General features: G+C 49.1%; 1 protein-coding gene across 1 annotated transcript in view; it reads left to right on the top strand.

Annotated features, from left to right (window-relative positions):
* PREX1 (phosphatidylinositol-3,4,5-trisphosphate dependent Rac exchange factor 1) overlaps positions 1-14,471 on the top strand; it is a 197,702-nt gene that overhangs the window by 125,091 nt on the left and 58,140 nt on the right. The window contains exons 7-10 of the mRNA XM_060030665.1: positions 3,393-3,526; positions 9,262-9,380; positions 10,907-11,056; positions 13,229-13,376. Of these exons, the coding sequence (XP_059886648.1) occupies positions 3,393-3,526; positions 9,262-9,380; positions 10,907-11,056; positions 13,229-13,376 (551 nt within the window). The remainder of the gene's footprint in view (positions 1-3,392; positions 3,527-9,261; positions 9,381-10,906; positions 11,057-13,228; positions 13,377-14,471) is intronic.

A 14,471-nucleotide genomic window follows, 5' to 3' on the forward strand; every position in this document is an offset into this window, starting at 1 on the left:
CTAGACCAACAGCTGCGTAAAAAACCCTTCAGGTTACCTTCTAGGAGGCAGCACAGGGTAGGTGAGTGGATAGGATGGTGGGACCACCTGTCCGGGTTCAGGTCCCAGCTCACTCACTGACCATCCCTATGACCTTGAACAAGTCACTTCACTGCCCCGTGCCTCAGCTTCCTCCTCTGTAAAATGAGAGTGTAAGGGTTAACGGAGTTTTGTAAGATCCTTAGAGCTGGAGTTGGTGGGTGGTGAGCCCTGTGCCTGTGTTAGCTTTTGTCGTCTTCTCTGAGTGTCACCACTTCAGTTCTGCACCGTCTGAAAGAGGACTCCAGCCCCGACTGGGGGACACCTTGGTGCGCAGCCTCTTCCCTGTGCATCTGATCCTTAGCGCCACCCCTGACCTGGGTTCAAGGATTCCGGGGAAACCGAGTGTCAGCTGGGCTTCTTAGGCCTGGGATGGAAGGGACCTCCCTCCATAGTGTCCTTGGCATTTCAGATGCAGTTTGCTGGGTGGTCCTTGGCCAAGGCCAGGGAGGCAGCTTCCCAGGCTGGGTGTGCTTCTTCTCTGCCGTCCTCTGACATTGGTCTAGGTCTGTGTGACCTCCAGGCTCTTGGGCCCTACAGCTGGGCCAGGTACTAGGTTCATATACAGTACATACGAACGAGTTCCATTCCAAGAGTGTGTTTGTAAGTCCAGTTTGTTCACGAGTCCAACAAAGTTAGCCTAGGTACCCAACTTTTTTTTTTTTTTAACTTATTTATTTTTGGCTGCGTTGGGTCTTAATTGCCGCGTGCGGGCTTTCTCTAGTTGCAGAGAATGGGGGCTACTCTTCCTTGCGGTGCGCGGGCTTCTCATTGCGGTGGCTTCTCTTGTTGCGGAGCACGGGCTCTAGAGCGCAGGCTCAGTAGTTGTGGCACGCAGGCTCAGCAGTTGTGGCTCACGGGCTCTGAGCACAGGCTCAGTAGTTGTGGCGCACGGGCTTAGTTGCTCTGCAGCATGTGGGATCTTCCCGGACCAGGGCTTGAACCCGTGTCCCCTGCATTGGCAGGCGAATTCCTAACCACTGCGCCACCAGGGAAGCCCGGTACCCAACTTTTACAGATAACGCCAGACACGAAAACTAAGTTATGTGATTGGACATGCAAACACATGTTCGCATCTTTGAAAGTTCGCAACTTGAAGGTTCGTATGTAGGAGACTTACTGTACAAGCAGCCAAACTCTCCCTTTGGAGCCTGGAAGGGCTGGTGGGTGGACATGAGTGAGGTGGAGGAGACAGGAAGCACATGGTCTCGAAGGAGCTGTCGAGTTGCTCTGTGCTCTGAGCTGGCCAACGGGCCACTGATGGAGTCTTATCTACCAGGGAATCACACTCTCCCTGTTTGCAAGGATGCTGGGGCTCCCAGGGGCTCTTCATTCCCTAGCCCCAGGGCAGCAGGGGTGCTACCTCGCTGGGTCACTGTGCTGTGGGCATCACACATCTGCCTGTGGCACGCAAGCGTCCAGGCTGTGGTTTCTGTTAACGGGTGTGTGCTTCTGTCCTGGGCTGCACAGCTCTTGATTGCAAAGAAGCTGGTTCCCCAGGACCCCGAGTGGGCCCCAGAGAGGGTCTCTGGCACCATTGGGCAAATGGATTTGCTGCTTCTAGCCGGCCCGTGGGCACAGAGCAAACCGACTTTGACGGCAGTTGGGGAGACTGCAGTGGGCAGTTAGAAAACAGCCTGATTTCTGAGTTGCCAAAACCAGTTTCCCATACTGGGTATCAGAAATAATTGAGTCAGCAGATATTTCTGGGGTACGAACTCCTTGTCAGTTCTGGGCGTTGAGTGTCTGGGGAAGGAGATTCTATGAAGAATTCTCTTTCTTTCCTCCCCAAGTTCCTTTCTAGGCAGAGGTAGCATCACGTCTCTTTGTTGTGATCTGCAGGTTGGTGAAATGAACTTCCCCTAAAATACCACTTTTGCATAATATCCCCTGGGCCCAAATGTCAGAGGCACCCCCTTGCCCACCTGTGGATAGGGCCTCCAACCTTATCTTGATGTATTTAAAAGTACATCAAGTATTTAAAGTTGGCGGCTGTAAGAGAGACTTCAGTGGCTTAAATGAGATAAAAGTTTATTTCTCAGTAGTGATGCAGGCTTGGGGTGGGGCACCTCTGCTCCATTCGGACCCTGGTCCCTTCCAACGCCTTCCTCCGTCCTTTGCTGCGTTGTATTCCACTACCGTGGCCATCTTCCAGCCTATGGCAAGAGGAGGGAAGGGAGGAAAGGGAGGGAGGCAGTTTTCTCAAGGAAATGATGTAGAAGTGAGGCATACTGGCCATAATGTGGTCACGTGACCACGCCTGGCACAAGGGATGCTGGGAAGTGGAGTCTGTGGTTGGGCAGCCACGTGGCAGCTGAAACTCCATGCCTATGACGGAAGAGGAGCACGGATTTGGGGGCCCTCCGGGGGCTTCCTTAGCCGGCATTCTGTGCCCTCCAAGGTCTCTTTCCAGCTTCCTCTCTGTTAGCACTTTGGGATCTCTCTGCCCCTGCCTTGGTCCCCCCAGAGTTCCAGATGGACCTGTGTGGTCCCTGACTCTGAGGACTCCTCCCAGCAGGGACCTTGCCTATCCCTATCCTCAGCCTCTTTATCTTCACCATCCTCCCAGGCCCATCTTGCTCCTCCCCGGTGCCTTTCCTGACCACATCGCCCTGAACCCCATGGAGGTTCAGTGAACGTCATGCACACCTAACATCTTGGTCATTTAGCATAGATGACCAGGTAGAATTTGGGAACTGTTCCCGTCTATTCTCACGTCCTGAGCTAGAGAGGGTGCTCTCAGAATCCTCTGCCCCTGGTGGAACTCACATTGCATTGGTCACCTGTTCTGCAAGCATTTATTGAGCACCTACTGTGTGCCAGAGAGTGTAGTAGGTGCTGGGAATACCGTGGCAAATGCTTGCTAGATGCTTGATAACGCTTCCTGTCCTTATGGAAGTGGCATTCTTGTGGAGGAGATAAAGTAACAAGTCAAGACACGAATAAATAAAGGGGGGAGGAGAGAGGCAAAAACCCAACCAAACAAAACCCATAACAAAACCAGATGTCCACTAGGGCCGTGTGAGCTGAGTGAGTCCTTTCACCTCGCTGAGCCCCAAGCGCCTGTTCTGTGAAATGGTCATCTGTGTGTGCTCCTGCCAGCGTTGTCCTGGCACACTCACCAGACGGAAGCCACCGATCAGGCTGTGTTGGGTTCCTGTCTGCTCACAGATGCGCCTCCAGTGGTGCATTGAGATTTTGGGGGTGCGAGGGAGGCAGGGGCAGGTTCTGTGTGTGGGAAGGAAGGGGGGCATTCCCAGGGGAGCTCCTGCATTTGCCAGCTCATGCACCGCAACCCCCCATCGCTCTCCCAGGGCTCCAACCTCACGGACATCTGCACCCAGCTCCTCCTGCAAGGGACTTTGTTAAAAATCTCCGCCGGCAATATCCAGGAGAGAGCCTTCTTCCTCTTTGACAACCTCCTTGTCTATTGCAAGCGGAAATCCAGGTGAGTTGCTGGGGAGACTGGGACAGGGCCGCCCGGGTGGGCTGGGAGACTGGAACAGGGCTGCCCGGGTGGGCCGGGAGGCTGGGATTGGGTTGAACTCTTGACATAGGCTTGTCACTTCCCTCTCTAGGCCTCCCTTTTCTCTTCTGAGTTCAGGGATTTGTTCTAGATCAGCACTATTCAAGAACATAGGTTATTTAAAATTTTCTGGTAATCACGTTACAAAGAGCAAAAGAAATAGGTGGAATGAATTTAAATAACATTTCATTTACCCCAATATGTGCCCAAATATTATTATTTCAACTTAACTTAAAAATTTATTAAATAGGTATTTTGCATTCTTTTTAAAAATTTACACTAAAGCTTCAAAATCTAGTCTGTATGTTACACTTCTAGTACATCTCAGTTTGTACTAGGCACCTTTTAAGTGTTCAGTAGCCGCCTGTGGCTTGTGGCTGCCACAGTGGACAGTGTAGTTCGAGACGATCATGGAAGTTTGGAGAGTCTTTGTGCCACCAGAATCCTGTGATTCTGAGATCCAAAGGTAGATGGTTTGAGGGGAGGGAAGTCCTCTCCTGTTAAGTTTTTTGAGGGAAAGATAGTACCTTTGTCATCTTTGTGTTTTTCACTGGAGCTTCTTAAACTTTGTAGCGTGAACGGATGGGTGGATGAGTGGTAGACTGATGCGGGTGTATGTGTGGTTGGATGTGTGGGCAAATGGGAGGAGGGATAGATGGGTAGTTGCAGGTTTGGGAGATGAATGGGAGTGATTGTCTATGTGTGTATGAATTGGTTCGTGGATGGATGAACGAGTAGATGAATGAGTGAGCAGTCAAGTGGTTGGAGATTTAGGAGATGGCTGGATGGAGGGATAGGTAGAAAGTTGGGGGAATCTGTGAATGTTTGGGTAGTTGGAGAAATGGAAATGAAGACATGATGAGCCGGCAGAGGTTATATTTATTTATTTATTTAAATATGTATTTATTTATTTTTATTTGGTTGTGCCAGGTCTTAGTTATGGCTCGTGGGCTCCTTAGTTGTGGGATCTAGTTCCCTGACCAGGGATTGAACCCAGGCCCCCCTGCATTGGGAGTGCAGAGTCTTAACCACTGCACTACCGTGGAAGTCCCTAGGACAGGTGTATTTAAATGAAAGGCGTGTTGGGGTCTTTATGTATGGTTTGTTGAGTGAATGGGTAGATGGATGGATGGTTGGATGGTCATAAACTTGGGAGGCTGAGTGGGTGGTGGAGGTTTGGAGATCAGTGGAGGGATGATCAGTTGGATGGGTGTGTTGAAGGATGATTGGTTGATAGTTGCCAGGGTGGTTGGACTCTGGTACGGGAGGTTGGTTGATAGGATGGTTGAGTTGATGGATAGGTGGATGAATGATTGGAGAGACGGAAAGTTAGGAGACGGAGGGGTAGGGGCACGAGTGGATGGTTGGATGCATGAGTGGGTGGGTAGATTGGTGGACCAAGAGAATTCTTGCCTTTCAGTTTTCTCGCTGAGGAGGTAGAGGACAACTGACCAGTGCAGCCCTTTTTGAATTAAGCTTCCTGTTATTTTGTTTTAGGGATGAAATGGTGACTTTCCAGAGGCTTCTTTACTCTTTTATCTAGCAAAAGTTAGGGCTGAGGGGAGGTCCAGATCCTGGGTCCTACTGTCAGCATCACCTCCAACTTCCCTTGTGGCTCTGGGCTTGTCACTTCCTGTCTGTCTGAGCCTCGTTTTCCTTGTCTGATTCTGCTGGCCTCCTAAGGTGGTGGTGAGGAACCTTTCCACAGGATGAATGAGGGCTTTCCGTGTGAGTGTGGGGAAGCTTCTCATGGTCTTCCTCCTCCAGCCTGACCTCTCTGAGCCTCAGTTTTCTCTTCTGTAAAATGAGGTTGATAAACCCCTTCTTACAGTAGTGTTTGCTTAAGAGCAACTATTGAATCCCTGCTCAGCCATTTCTCTAGCTCTGTGACTTTGCCTCTCTTTGCTTCAGTTTCCTCATCTGTAAACTAGGATGAACTATCATGTATCTTGCACCGTGTACAAGGGCAAACATGTTAAGTGTGCCTGGCACATAGTAAGTGCCCAGAATAAGGAGTAGCTGCCATTACTGTTAACTTACCTCCACATGTGATGTGTTCCTATTCAGTGCGATCCCACGGGTGCAGCACCTGGCACATAGTAGGTGCTTTAGCCACAGGCCCCTCCCCTTCCTCCCTTTCCTCCCTGTTCTGGGACTTGGTCCTTCCGGTCAGAGATCTCCATCTCCCTCTTTCACCATCTCTGAGTGGCTGGGTCAGTGTGTCTCTTTCTCATTTGATATTTTATTCCCGTTAGTCTGTCTGCATCTGTCTCATGTCCTCCTATCCCCCCATCAATGCCCCCTTCTCCTTCCTCCTTGCTTCCTGCCTGTTCTCACTGGAGCCATCCTGAGAGTCCTTCTTCGACAATGCCAAGGCCACTGCCAGCGTCCACCCCTAGCCCTTCCCCCCCACCTGCCATGGGCTGTCTGAAGCAGGCACTTGTCCCAGAACACTGGGGTTTAGAAAGCAGAATGTCCCTTCAGGCCTCTGTGACCTCCCAGCCTGGGCCACGTTTGCTCAGCCTTCAGTCACCCTGTCGTGGGCCCTTCCTCCACTGGAGCAGAAGCAGCTGATGCCGATTGTACTGGACACCCAGTGGGTCGTCTAGGGCGCACGCACTCTTGTAAGGCCGTTTCCTGTCTCAGGCCTGCAAATGAGCTGGGCTGGCTAGAAGGAGAGGGCACATCTGTCGCCTGGGAGAACCTGGCAGGCGGCCTCCGCCCCTGCTCTGGGTCAGGAGCCAGAGGGCTGGACTCCGAGAGGTCTCAGAGGGATTGGGCATTGGTGGATGGAACTCGCAGCGTGGCTCTGATGTAGTCACAGGAAACGCCTGACGCTGGTAGGTGTCTGTCTACGGTCGTGCCTTTGCCTGGGCCGTGCCAGGCACCGCCTCTCCGGGTTGTGGGTCAGGGGAGGTCTCTGACTCGGAGTGCTTCTGGTCTGGTTCAAAAGCAGAGGCTCCTTGGATGTCAGAAGTGGAAGGGAGAGTTTTTAAAAACGCACCTCCCCATTCTTCAGAAGGCAAAACTGAGACACAGAAGAGCTAAGTCTCATGTATCTCGACTGCTTGTTTAACATCTTAGAGGCGTCAGCAGCGTGTAGTGGTTAAAGACTCAGAGACGCTGCTGCTTGCAAGCTGTGTGACCTTGGGCAAGTTATGTCAGCTCTTTGTGCCTCTGTTTTCCTGTCTGTTTAATGGGGATGAAAGCAGTGTCCGTCTCATGAGGTGTTTTTTATAGATTAAGGTAAAACATGTAACGTGGTTAGAATGATGCCTGGCACATGGTATGTAAGGTAGAAGCGTCTAAATCTGTGTCTTCCCTTGGGTGTGTCACAGACAGCTTACCCTTAACTTGGGTCTAAAACAAGACTCTTCATTTTCATTGTAACTCCTGCTCCAAACCTTTTCCTCCTTGAGTCGTCGTCATTCCCAGTAAATGGCATCATTTACCTAGGATCTCAGGCCAGAATCTTAGTTGTCCTTGATTCTGACCCGCCTCACCCCCCATCACCAGCAAGTGCTTTGCATTCTCTCATCAAACGTTGGTCAGAACCTCAATGTAATTATGATAAAAATTCCAGGAGGGAGGTTGTGTGTATAGGTACGTAAATGATTTTAAAATTTACGTGGAAACAGAAAGAGACAAAAATAGCTAAAGACAGTTTTGAAGAAGAACAAAGCTGGAGGACTTTTATTACTGATACCACGGCTCACTATAAAGCTATAGTAATTAAGACAACGTAGTACTGGTGTAAAAACAGACAGATTAACGGAATGGAGTAGTGAGTCCAGAAGCAGACGTACATGTAAGCAGTCATTTGAATTTCAACAGAAGCACCAATGAGGTGCAATAAATGGTGCTTGGTCAGTTTGATATCCAGTGGGAAAAATGAGTCTTGAACCCTTACTTCACACAGTATACAGAAGTCATCCTCAGATGGATTATTGATTTAACTGTGAAAGATAAAACAATAAAACTTCTAGAAGAAGGCATAGGAGGCTATCTTCATGATCTGGGGGTAAGCAAAGATTTCTTAGATTGGACAGAAAGTATAATTATAAAGGAAAAATAGATTTATCAGACTACCTTAAAATTAAGAACTTCCGTTCATCAAAAGACACCAAGATGAGAGTAAAAAGGCAAGCCACAGAGGAGGAGAAGATCTTTGCAATCCACTTTGCAAAGGACTCATATCCAAAATATATAGGCCAAATTTGGCCCTCTGCCTATTTTTATAAATAAAGTTTTATTGGCACACAGCCATGCCCATTCATTTTTGTGTTGTCTGTGGATGCTCTCATGCCTCAAGGGCTGAGTTAAGTAGTTGTAACAGAGACCATATGGCCCACACAATTGAAAATGTTTACTCTCTGGCCCTTTTTCAGACGAAATTTGCCGAGCTCTGCTATAAATCATTAAGAAAAAGACAGACAACCCAACAGAAGAATGGTCAAGGGACAGTCATTTCACAAGTGGAAGATACCAGATGGCCCATAAACATGAAAAAGTGCTCGGCCTCATTATTCATCAGGGAAATACAGATGAAATCTTTATTAGAGACACTCCTTTCTGCTGCCAGAATGGCCCAAATGAGAAATTAAATACCAGTTGTGGAGGATGTGGAGCAACTGGAATGTCCCTCTGCTGCTAGGGGTGGGAGAATTGATACGGCTTGGCAGTATCTACCAAAGCCGATCGTATGCATTCCTTATAACTGAGCAATTCAACTCCTAGGTAGATAACCCGGAGAAATGCACACGTATGTTCTTCATAAGACATGTGCCAGAACATTCCCAGCAGCACCAAACTGGAAGCACCCAAATGTCCATCACCATCACCCTGTGCGATTCCACGTATGTGAAGTTCTAAAACAGGCAGAGTGAATCTATGAGTTTAGACGTCAGGGTAGTGGTTACCCTTGCAGGGGGTAGTGACCAGAAGGGGGCGTGATGGAGGGCTTTCGGGGTACCTTCTGCCCTCCTGTATTGGAAGGTATATTCTCAGAGACTTTGTTTTGTTCCCTGCTGCAGCCCTAGCACCTAGAATAGTGCTTGGTGCCCAGCAGGTATTTTCTTGAGTGCCTGTTGAATGCATGGGTGAGTGACTCCCCTGGTCCCAACTTGGTATCCTTCCCATACGAAGCACTGGTCAGATTGTTTGTTGAGTGACTAAATGGGTGAGCAAGAGAATTCACCTGAATGAATGAATGAATGGTGGGTAGGTAGATGTAAGTGGATGGATGGATGGACTTCCTACTCCAAGTTCCTTTCCATTCTGGTTTTATTTCAGGAAGTTCCTGTTTGTTAGACACCCTGAGAGTCTCTACCCATTTTCTAGCCTAGAAGAGTGGGTTTCTGTTGCTTCTTGTTGGTTTCACATCCACATCTCCTGTTGGCTCAGAAGTAGCTCTGGGAGGTCAGCAAGGCTATTAACCCATTTTCCAGATGAGGAAGCTGTGGCTGAGAGTGGAAAAGTGACTTGCTCAAGTCACCCAACCACCAGCCAAAATGCCATACTTCTGACCTGGTTCCCGCACTTCTCCTGTCCCCGGGCACCCTTCTGTGTTACTGCCTTGCTTCCCTTTGCTCTGTTGAAGACAGTTGAGCCCCAAGGAGAGGAGGCATAGGGGACATTGACTTCCCACTGTCTTTCAGGGTCACTGGGAGCAAGAAATCCACCAAGAGGACCAAATCCATCAACGGCTCCCTGTATATCTTCCGGGGTCGAATCAACACTGAAGTCATGGAGGTGGAGAACGTGGAGGATGGGACAGGTAGGTCCCCACCCATGCCCTGCCCGAGCCCAGCCCCCCTGCTCTACAGCACAGTCTTTGCTGCGGTTCACCAGTGTTTTCCTTTGATCGGGGAAGATAACCTGTCCACAGAAAAGTGCCTAAAACATATGCACATAAAGCCAACCCCTGGGTGGTCACCATTCAGGTTAAGAAATAAACTGCTACCTGCACCCCAGAAGCCCCTCACACGCCCCTCCCTGGCCACAGTGCCTCCTTCCCCCAGAAGTAACCACTCTCTGAATTTTGTGATGATGATTTTCTTGCTTTTTAAACATATTTTTACCTCCAAAATATGCATTGCTAAACATTTTAATTAAAATTTCTGTTTTCGAACCTTATTTAAATGGTTATATGATTACAAATAAATATAAAATTATATATATGTATTTCTTATTATTATTGCTTCTCACTGTGTTTCTCTGGGTAGCACTGGCCCAGAATGTGGATTCTTTTTTTTTTCTTTTTAAATTGAGGTTTAGTTGATTTACAACATTGTTAGTTTCAGGTGTACAACATAGTGATGCAATATTTGTATAGATTGTACTCCATTTAGTTACTACAAAACAGTGGCTGTGTTCCCCTGTGCTGTACAATATATCCGTGTTGCTTATCTATTTTATATGTAGTAGTCTGTATCTCTTAATCCCATACCCCTATCTTGTCCCTTCCCCCTTCCCTCTCCCCCCTGGTAACCACTAGTTTGTTCTCTATATGGTATAAAGGGTCATAAAGTGTACTGTATATTCTCTCGCATCTTGCTTCTTTCACTCAGCCCCGTGGTGGTGAGAGTCATCCGTGTTTCTGCATGTCGCTCTCTGTAGCCTGTCGGTTTCCGTTGCCGTGTAGTTTTCTCTTGCACAGATAGTCCCCAGTTTACCCATTCCTTTTGTGAGGGCCATTTGGGTCGTTTCTGTCGTTTACCATTATAGACAGTGATCCTGTGAGTATTCTTGTGTGTACACCTCTTGGTGTTTTTGTCCTTGAGCTTGTCCAGGACAGGGGTTCTGAATTGGTTTTGAGCCACAGACCCCTTTGGCAGTCTCACGAAACCTGTGGACCCCTCCTCAGATTCAGGGTATAGCTGGCTGCAACATTCCTGGATAACGTCAGCCTGTTTTCAGAGAGGTTTGCCAATTCCCATCCCAGCCAACACTCTGTAAGGGCCCGTGACTTGGCATCATCAGGCTTACACTAGGGTTTTATGTAGCCCAAGTGCCAGAATGAGATGGGCAAGGAGGCATAAGGTGTCTCCCTTTGCAATCGAGGGGGTGGGAGGCTCTTTGCTTGAGGTCTTTGTTGCCCACCAGAGAATAGATAGGAGAGGGAGCATCTGGAGGATAGTAAGTTCAACTCCCAGATCCTGACGCCATTGATGCCTCTGCCGCCCTGTCCTTCTGGAGGAGGAAGGGCTGGTCCTGTGACCTCACTCGTAAGCATATAATGATGAATGTTGGGTTGTATGGCTGAGCTCTTGCTGACCCCGCTTTGCCTCCTTCCCTTGCCAGCGGATTATCACAGCAATGGCTACACCGTCACCAACGGCTGGAAGATCCACAACACGGCCAAGAACAAGTGGTTTGTCTGCATGGCCAAGACAGCGGAGGAGAAGCAGAAGTGGCTGGATGCCATCATCCGTGAGCGGGAGCAACGCGAGAGTGAGTGTCTGGGGGCTTCCCCAGATCCCTGGGGCGTATATGGCTTCCTGCAGCCTCGTCCGTTCTGTAGAGTGAGCTGTGTCTAGGGGAGGGGTGTAGGATCCTTTCCAGAAAGGTCAGAGCTACAGAAAGCAGGTCTCTGAAGGGGCAGAGAGCTCTGGGACTGTTAGAACTTGGTGGGATCTCAGCTCATCTGGTTTAGCCCGCCAGACAGATGGGAAAACTGAGGCCCCATGGAAGGGAATTGCCCAAGGTCACGCCAATGTAGTTGATCATCCTGATTCTTTGCTTCCTTCACCCTTGAGGGTTAGTAGTCAAGATGCTCCCTACGTGCCTCTGTCCCCTCCACGGTTCTGCTCCCTTCACCTGGGGTTGTTTTTGTTTGACATTCACCAAGTCTTTGGGAGGAGGGTCCCGGGGGCTGCCCCTAACTGTCGTCATGAATGCTTGGGCCAGGCACTTCTGAGGCCCCTGCGTTAGGAAGTGCAGAGCTGGGTGATAGTTGGGTGCAGTTTGGGGGTGGGAAACTCTGAACAGAGACCACCGTGCTCGGAAGGGGAGGCCATGGTGTGTTTGGGGGTGAGTTGCTTCCGCTTTCCAGACCTCAGTGATGTGGCCTGGTAAATGGGGATAAAGCTCCTGCCGCAGAGGGTTGTAATGCTGCTAAATGAGGTTTGGATTTGATGATACATACTTGCAGATTTGACTCATGGTCCTAAAAATGATACCTACCGCCCAGCTTTACAGAGGAGAAAACAGAGGCCCGGTTTCCTCCATATCTATATTCTGTTCTCTTGAAATCCCTACTTGGATGTGTCGTGGACATCTCACACTTACCATGTCTAGTCAGAATTCTTAATTTCCACCCTGTCTTCTGCCCCAAACCCGCTCATTCCCTGGACTTCCCCGTCTCAGTAAGTGGCTCCTTCAGTCATCCAGGAGCTCAGATTGCAACCGTTGGTGTCACCCTGATGCCTGCCGACTCCCCAAACTCAGTAGATCAAGTCCCTTTAATTCTGCCTTCCACTCACATGCCAGGGCCATCTACTTCTGTCCTCTCCCTGCTTCCACCCAAGTACAAGTCACCATCATCTCTCAGGAATGAGTATGGGCCCAGCATGGCCAGGTCCACTGAATTTTTTTTTTTTTTTTGAGAAGTTAGACATCAGGATTTTTAGGTGACATGTCTTGATTTTAAATGTTGCATCAAAATTTATTAAAATGCCATTAGGCCAGGTAAACAACTGAACTTAGCCCCTGCTGGGGCAGGTTTATGACTTCTGACATGGATCAGGGCTGGGTGTGTGGTCAGGACTGGGGGTGGGGGTCAGGGGTGTGGCCTGGCCTGGGTGGGGCTGATCAGTATCTTTGTGGTCAGAATGGATGGCTGTGGTCAGTGCTGGACATATGTGCTCATGAGTGGAGTGTGGCCTGAGTAGGCCTTGGTTGTTAGAATCGGGGTATCACCCAAACCCTGAGCTCAGGGCTGAGTTTCCAGGCGTGGTACATGCTGTGGTCAAGAGCACAGATCTGGAGCCAAGCTTGAGGGTCTAAATCCTGGTTCCACTACTTCTAGACGGGCAACCTTGGACAGGAACTTAATTTCTAAGGACCTCAGTTTCTTCAGCTGTAAAATGGGGATAATGGAACTTGCCTTGTAGGTTTCCTGTGAGGATCAAGTGGCATAGAGTAGGCACTATAAAAGCATTTGCTATTATTATTTGTCACTACTCTTATTGTCAGGATTGGATGGGGTCCAGGTAGAAAATATGGGGCAGTGATTGGGATCATAGTCTGTGTGTATTGTCTAGAGAAACGGGGAAATTTCCATCCCTGGCCTGGAAGGAAGGTCTCAGTAGGTTTTCTGATAACCTCAGAATTTGGAAACCCATTCTCAGGTTGAAGGGTCGACTGCCTATTACCCTGGGACTTAGCCTCTCTGGACCTCAGCTTTGCAATCTGTGAAATGGGGGACTTACCCACCCTCCTCTACAAGGTCTTGTGTGGGGTCACTGGCAGGTGCCTAGAACAGTGTCCGACATGCAGAGAGTGCTCTATGGGTGACCACTGGCTGTGGCGGTAGTTGGGGGCAGCTGGGGGAAAGGCTTTCAGGAACCACATGCCCGCCTGCTCTGCTCCCCAGCGCTGGTGCTGACCGTGTCCCCTCCGCAGGCCTGAAGCTGGGCATGGAACGGGATGCGTACGTCATGATCGCGGAGAAGGGGGAGAAGCTTTACCACATGATGATGAACAAGAAGGTGAACCTGATCAAGGACCGTCGGAGAAAGCTGAGCACCGTCCCCAAGTGCTTCCTTGGCAAGTGAGTGACCCCATCCTGGCCTCTGCTGTGTCCCTGGGTCTTGTCTGGAGGCTGGAGGTGGGCAGACCCTCTGCACCCACGTGGCTTTTCCCAGCCCTGCCCCTTCCGCCATGGGCAGAGCCACTAAGGCACCTCGAATCCTTGTGGAACAGTCCTTGGAGATCAAGGACAGTGGGGTGCCCATATCAGGGCTTTCAAATGTTTTGACCACAACTCACTGCAAAATGTAAGTTTTATATTGTGACCTGGTACACACATTCACGTAATATATGACTGAAGCCAAAGTTTCACAAAATTTACTGTGCTTGTTACACTCTGAAAATACCTGTCTATTCTGTTCTATTCTATTCTATTCTACTCATTTCTTCATTCATTTCAAAAATAGTGCTGAGTGAAACGCATGAAATTGATTTCACAAACTGTGAGCGGGTTTTCCACCACGGATTGAAAAACGCTGCTCTAGCATTCAAGCAAAGAGAAGCCCCTCTAGATATGTCAAGCAGAAAGGTATTTAATGCAGGGAGTTGATTTCAAAGGTTTTGGAAGAGCAAATGTAGACCTTTGAATTAGCCTTTTTGGACTGTCATAACAAAGTATCACCGTCATGGCAGCTTAAACAATAGAAATTTATTTTCTCATAGTTCTAGAGGCTGGAAGTCTGAGATCAAGATGTTGGCTGGGTTGGTGTCTGGTGAGGCCTCCCTTCCTGAGATACACAAGGGGAAGGGTAGGTCCATATGGTTTCAGTACTTAGGGCTTCCAATTTCTCTGTCTGGGAATTACGTTATTTCCTAATAATAAAATATTATTACTCCCCACCTTTATTTTATAACCAAGGATCAAAGGATCAGAGCACAGGTGAGATGGGATTGGATCCTAAACCCACGTTTAAATCTCATTCACCTGGGGGAGGGGGCTGGGGATTGGGAGAAGCAGGAGAAATGCATTCCTTGTGAAACCATCAGGCTGTTTCCAGGCCCTACTGTGTGTTAGACCTAGTGGTCGGTGCTCTGGAGAGGGTAGAAGAATGCCCAGGGCTCCTGACCGCACGAAGCTTGTGGGGAGAGAAGCTTGCCTGTGAGGCTGGGATTTTGT

Source organism: Delphinus delphis, chromosome 15 (assembly GCF_949987515.2).
Source record: "Delphinus delphis chromosome 15, mDelDel1.2, whole genome shotgun sequence".
Taxonomy (NCBI): domain Eukaryota; kingdom Metazoa; phylum Chordata; class Mammalia; order Artiodactyla; family Delphinidae; genus Delphinus; species Delphinus delphis.